The sequence below is a fragment of the Arvicanthis niloticus genome, unplaced genomic scaffold (assembly GCF_011762505.2).
Source record: "Arvicanthis niloticus isolate mArvNil1 unplaced genomic scaffold, mArvNil1.pat.X pat_scaffold_73_arrow_ctg1, whole genome shotgun sequence".
NCBI lineage: Eukaryota > Metazoa > Chordata > Mammalia > Rodentia > Muridae > Arvicanthis > Arvicanthis niloticus.
Window position 1 is genome coordinate 231361 of NW_023046343.1, and position 6470 is coordinate 237830.

Here is a 6470-nt window from a genome sequence, read left to right on the forward strand (position 1 = left end):
CCTGCCTTTGCCTCCCAAGTGCTGGGATTAAAGGCGTGGGCCACCACCGCCCTACAAATAGATGATTTCTTAATTCTTAACAATGATCCTGGAAGAATTCCTAAAATAATGTCAGTGGTTACTAAACTCTTGTGTACTGGGACTACTATTAGGTTCTCTCTCTCTCTCTCTCTCTCTCTCTCTCTCTCTCTCTCTCTCTCTCTCTCTCTGTCTCTCTCTCTCTCTCTCAATTTATTTAATGTCTGAGTACACATTCACTGTCTTAAGAAATACCAGAAGAGGGCTTTGAATCCCATTACAGATGGCTGTGAGCCACCATGTGGTTGTTGCTGGGAACTGAACTCAGAACCTCTGGAAGAGAAGTCAGTAAACCCTGAGTCATCTCTCCGGCCCCTATTAGGTCTTCTCTGATGTCAAAACTACAAGAACTCTGCCTGTCTTTAGAAAAATAGAAGTGACATGACTCTATTAAAGAAAGCTTTATTTATAGAAGTTAAAAAGCACAGTTTACATCAGAGGAGATGTCTGTGCTGAAGAGACGAAATAGGAAAACATGTCAGTCGGAGTCACAGGCCTCTGGTTCAATGTTGGCAGCCACTGCAGAGGCCAGGCTGTCCTTCTGGTCTTTCAGCCGTTCACCTGGATGGAGAGAGAGCAGACAAGTGGAAAAGGTCTGTGATGAAGTCACTGCTCCAAGGGCAGGCCCCCACTGGCCAGAGTGCACTTACGGATCAGCTCTGCAATGGCACTCTGGGTCTGCTTCTCCAGCTTCTCCAGCTTCTTAGCCACATCTCTCTTCAGATCCCTACATCAGGAGAGAGGGGAAATGCAGAAGCTAAGGGTTAGCATGGTGTGGCCCTGGGATCTTCCTGCAGGGCTTTGATATTTATCCTGCCTGAGATGCTGCTCTGGGGAGAACATGATGCTACCTTCTCTGCTTTTCTGGACCCTATCATCCATCATCCTTCCTAACTCCACCGAGCTAACTGAGAGAAGGGGACGCCTACCACACACTCAGTCAAGGTAGAAGACTGAAACAGAATGGTGGCTGGCTCCGTGGGATCCCCCTTCTATGTCCCCTAAGTCAGCATCAGAGAGAAACTTGTGGTGGCCAATTGTCAGCCCTATTCCCCCTCTGGCCACAGCCTCCCACCCCCACTCTTGGGGCTTCCAGAATTCCTAAAATCAGCCTGAGTTCTCTAGTTCTGGAGTTCCTTCAGCATACACCTCATGGCTGTTTCATCAAATTAAAGCACTGTGGTAGGTGCTGTCACCCACCCCACAGATTTACAGGCACCAACAAACGTGCCTACAGCACCTTCCCTCACCCATATTCTCAGCTCACTCAGAGGGGCTTCCAGGCTTGAAGAGATTGGGTTCCCTACTTCACAGTGAAAACAGAGGCCTAAGCCCTATCTGCTTGCCCATCCGTCTCTTCACTGTGGTATCCTGAGCACACAGGGGTGCACTGCTAAGTCGGAGCCCCCAGAGTATGTGAGTTTTGCCCCCTACAGAAGAGGCTCGAAAGGATGCCTGCTCTTTCATCCCTCGGGCCCCTCTTCAGCACTTTACCCTCGCCCATGTCTCATGCCTTACTTACTTAGCCCTCATCCCTGACTCTCTTGGGCAGAGCTATGCCTGCAGTGCTTGTCCCTATTCCCTATCTGTCCCTTGGCTGTCCTCCCAGCCGAGGCCTCTGACATGCACCAAACACCATCACCTCCCCAAAGGGCTTGTGCCAGCCTTCATGGACAACACTCACCAGTCAGGTTTCCGAGGTGCCAGGTTGGCCAGGTCCTAGGGAGAGAGGAGACAATGCTTCAGGGCCAAGGCCCAGCCTGAGAGGGAGTGCAGAGACTGGGTATAGAGGCAGAAAAATGCAGGCAGGCAAGGAAGTTAGTAGGGTGGGAACAGAGACAGCTAGAGAAGGAAGCAGCACAAGCAGGGAGGGGCCTCCCAGGTACTCACCACTTCCTCAATGACAGGCTCTGGCTTGGCAGCCTCCAGCTGCTCCTTCACCTTCTCCTCCACTAGAGGGGGAAAGAACAACACAGGCCTGGTGGGTGGGAGCTCTTCCTCCAGACTTAACAGCCAAAAGGGCCCCAGGGAAGAGGAGGGACACCACTCAGCAGCAACCCTGGAAGACATCTGGTCTCCTAGGTTGAAGGCAGACCCCAGGGCCCAGAAAGGGACAGAGCAGGCTATAGCTGGAGTGGACAAGGCCCGGGCCTCAGGCTTCCAGATACATAATGGGAGGAGCCTGTGTCCATGGGAGCTATGGCACTAAAAGGGAAGGTCCTAGGGATGGCCTCTAGGTCTGGCATGGCTGGAGTCTGGGTGCCTTATCTTCCCTTTCATCCCACCTCAGACTCATGACAGGCACCTCCTGCCTCCAGTAAGTCCCTAGGTCTCTCTCTGAGTGTCCCTTTCTGGGGACGCATGCCTGAAACGGAACAACGTGGACAGCCTTCAGACCTGTCACCAGGGATGTGTTTCTCTGACATTCCTTTCTTCTGCCAAACTTAAGTTCTGGTAGCCTCCTGGTAGAGGCCTAGGGCCAGTTTCTCATCACCCTCCCACCCTGTGGGGTGCCCATGCCACCCTCCACTACTCCATGGGGCAGGGAGAGGAGTAGCAACGAACAATAGGGCAACTTCTGAATTTTTGATGAGGTTTTTACTCATTCATTACTTGCACAATGGAAAGTTGGTATCAAGAATTAAAAACTAAGATTCTTGGATAAGCATGGTGGCACTTGGGAGGCAGAGGCAGGTAGATGTCTGTGAGCTTAAGGCCAGCCTGGTCCAGAAAGTAAGCTCCACAGTGAGACCCTGTCTCAAAACCAAAGGAAGCCAGATCCTTCAGGACCAAGGATAAATCTGCTCCTGTGACTAGGAGGTTCCCTCTTCACCCTACATCTGTCACCCCCAGTCAAAGGAGTGGGGAATCTGGACAAGGCTCTCTCTGGCCTTTGTGTTGCTGCTGGTTGTCCCCTGAGGCTCTATGGTTAGCTTCTCTCTGGGGTCTTTCATTCTGCTCCTCTCCCCAGCAATACAGGACTCACCATCTTGTCTTGCTGCCCAAGGATCTCAGGTCACTTCTACTCCTCATGCCCTGAGGACCTGTGGCCCACTCCAGGTTGGAGGTACAAGGGGCCTCCTCCCTGCCCTCCTGACCCTTTTATGTATGTTCCCTGAGAAGGTGTGTGAATGCTCCAGACGGCTCTCTCTGACTTGGTACCTCTTCTCTGAGGGTGACTGGAAGGAGCCTGGGGGAGAAGAGGTCCATGTACCTGCAACTGGTTTGGCCTGGGGGACCCGACACCTCTTCATGTCTTCATCCTCTGGGACATAGTTCTGAAGCCTGAGTTCCCTGTGAGAGCAGAGCACAAGCACACCTCAGTGCAGGAGTGGGATGGGATGCCTGCTTCCCATGTGCAAGTTCCATGTTTCCTCCTCCTGTCTGGAGGTGGCCAAGTAAAGGGAAGCACAGAACTTAACCATCCCCCCCCCTCTCTCTCTCTCTCTCACACACACACACACACACACACACACACACACACACACACACACACGTTCCTCAGAAACTGAGCCATGGTTACTGAGGACACTAGCATCTACTGGGTTGTCTCCATTTGACAGTAATGGGAACTGAGGGTATGCCATTTTCATGAGGTCACACAGCAGAGATTGTACATCTGAGAACAAGGCTAAGCCAGAGCTCCTGGGTTGCATAATGCCTCAATGACAAAGCCCTCCATACCAGCTCTCCTAACCCAGACAAACCTCCTCAGAGCCTTTAAGTCTTACAGCTAGTGTATGTCACACAGTCCATCACTTTCATTAGAAAGGGTCTGTGTATACTGGGCCAAGTGATATGAAGATGTGTGTGTGTGTGTGTGTGTGTGTGTGTGTGTGTGTGTGAGAGAGAGAGAGAGAGAGAGAGAGAGAGAGAGAGAGATACAGAGAGAGATACAGAGAGACAGAGAAGAGTGACAGAGAGAGACACTCTCTGTGTTCAAAAGTGCAGGTGGGGGGCTTTATATTACATACAAAGGTTCCAGAAGGTGGCTTCTGGGCCTGAGGCTATAGTTGATTTGACCAACACAAAGGAGACACCAGAGGCTGATCTGTTTGACACCTGATGGGTGTGGCCCTCAAAGGCCATGGGGACAAGGCTTAACCATATGTCATGATCTGCTCCCATGCTGGTGAGACTTACAAAGCTCAAACCCTGACAGCTCTTTTGAATGCAACTAGAAAATCCTCAAACCTAGGGGTGTGGAATCCCAGAAACCAGAATTCCCCAGCAGGAGCCCAGGTTTTTATCCACTACCTGCAGGCAGTCTCCCAGCTCAGCAGCTCATCAAATCCAAATCAAATAGAGAGAGGACTGTCCCTGGGAAGAGGGGACCTGGCTACCCCACAGGGCAACAAGTTGAGAGTTCCTGATGGGTCACTGGGCTTAATTAAGGTAGGTGTGGACAGTGGACAGACCCTAGGCCAGAGGCACAGAAGAAAGAGCTATTTCCCCACTCTGTCTTGAACTGTGGTCCCTCAGAAAGTCCTAGGTTTTCAGGACAGCCTTCCAACCATGAGAGCTCTGCCTAGGCTAGGCTAAGAGTGCTGCTGGCTTCCCCAGTCTATGAGACGGTTAAGTCATTCCACAGGTGAGGTGCACGATGCCTGTGGCCACATAACTAACTAGTGGCCATGTCCCCAGCTAACATACCAACATACCACTGAAGACCCCCATACTCGGGAGACCCTTCCTCAAACCTCCGGAATCGCGACCACCCAAAAATCACAAGAAACCATACCTGGATGCAATCAGCAGAGGTTTATTAGGGGAGGAGCCGGCGGTCAAACACGACAAGCTCTTTAGCTCCAAAGGCAGGGTTTTTGGCCCCGTGTGGTAGGTTAAAGGGTCTTTTATTGCATGGGGTGGGGGGAGGAAGGCATTTTCGCGTGCTTACACATGATTGGTTGTTTTACAAATTTTGAACATAGCACTGGGAAGACCAAGGGAGGGGTAACCAAGAACAGTGGAACATTTCAGAGAATCTAGCCCAAATGATCTAGAGTTACTTTTTCCGGCTATAGGGCTATGGCCCCACCTAGGTGATAGCATCTTTATCTGTGGTCAGGAATGCTTTCTTTCCTGCCTTGGGTGAGGCTTCGGGAATGTAATCCAGCAAGTTTCCTTCACCTGGAATGTAAAGGCCTGAAATCTTATTTTTAGTTCCGAGTTCTGTAAGGTGGAAAAATCTACACATATTTCATAAAATGGCCTTCATAATTTTTCACTCTACACCACCTCTTCCCTCCGGCCAAGGCCCCTGGGGCTAGGCTAAACCCGGGGAGTGCCGGTACCCAAGCGCCCATCCCACACATCTAGGGGTACCCTACAGGCCCTGTTCCCTATGCCTGCTCAGGTCTGGAGTGAGCAACAGGTCACTGGGTTGCACAGTGAGAAGTGGAGCCTATCTGCTGCCATGGCTTTGTTCCCCACAGGGTGGAAAGAAAAGAGGAACAGAAACTGGATGTGGAAAGAAAACAGCAGGGATTAGTGAGGAGAGTAAAAAAAATAATTCCAACCCCACAACCAGATCCAGGGTCCATGAGTAATAAGAGACTACTGCGTAGCTTCACCTGCCACCCCGTGTTCTCAGATGGCCACCAGCATGAAGGGGGCCCAAAGCCTGAATCCCTGTGTCCCTGGCCCGCTGACAAAGGGCAGGAGTCTCAGGAAAAGGGGCACTGGGTTGTGCTTTGGGCTTTTCTAAGCAAGTCCAAGATTTAACTCTCTTTCCACAAACAACAAACTGGGGCACAGAAACAGTTTAAACATCCACTGGTCGGCCTTGGAGAACCAAGCCAAGAAGGATTGCAGGGGAGCACGTGGAGCTAAGAAATAACAAGGGCCTCTTTTGAACCCCTGACTCTTGCTAATGGTGTCTGAAAAGCAGGGATCCCTGCAACCTCACAGGCTGGAGAGAGAAGAATAATGTAGCAGAGCCCAGGAGGAGAGGGCCCTGGCAAAACTCTGGGCTACCCTCTGTGACCCCATCTTAAGAACGGGGTGAGTCTGTAGCATACCACTTTGCCAGAGATAGAAATAGTCTCTACAATCCCAGGGCAGGTAGATCACCCCTCAGCAGGGACTGCGATATAACTGGGCACCCCATCAGTCCCACAAGGGAGGATCAGGGAACCCCTAGGCCAGGTGTTGTTGGGAGGGGGCAAGAAGCTCTCTATGGAGAAAAAAGAACAATCCAGAATTTCAGATGGGTTCCAACATAACATCCATGGGTCACTGAAATCCAAGGATGTACTGGAATGATCAGAAATGGACTTGAGAAAGGAGAATTGCAAATTTGAGGGTAGCCTAAACCTCACAGTAAGACTGTCTCCCCAAAACATAAAAGAATTAATTTTCCACTCTGTTTTCTATTTCTGCAGGGTTTGGTT

At 50.9% G+C, this 6470-nt stretch overlaps 1 protein-coding gene across 1 annotated transcript; it reads right to left on the reverse strand.

Annotated features, from left to right (window-relative positions):
- Positions 1 to 464: 464 nt before the first annotated feature.
- LOC117702370 (coiled-coil domain-containing protein 12-like) lies at positions 465 to 2417 on the reverse strand. Its single transcript, XM_034493562.2, has 4 exons — positions 1969 to 2417; positions 1763 to 1797; positions 729 to 805; positions 465 to 639 (listed from the first exon to the last, which is right to left on the reverse strand). The coding sequence occupies exons 1-4, from the start codon at positions 2146 to 2148 to the stop codon at positions 557 to 559; spliced, it is 375 nt and encodes a 124-aa protein (XP_034349453.2). The 5' UTR covers positions 2149 to 2417; the 3' UTR covers positions 465 to 556.
- Positions 2418 to 6470: the final 4053 nt, after the last annotated feature.

Bases quoted from the DNA above. Each gene is read 5' to 3' on its own strand.
- LOC117702370 (XM_034493562.2), bottom strand. From the start codon at position 2,148: ATGTCTTCCAGGGTTGCTGCTGAGTGGTGTCCCTCCTCTTCCCTGGGG. The intron at 1,798-1,968 runs GTGAGTACCTGG...CTCTCTCCCTAG, and splicing joins AGCCTGTCATTGAGGAAGTG to GACCTGGCCAACCTGGCACC. The intron at 640-728 runs GTAAGTGCACTC...CTCTCCATCCAG, and splicing joins TGCCATTGCAGAGCTGATCC to GTGAACGGCTGAAAGACCAG.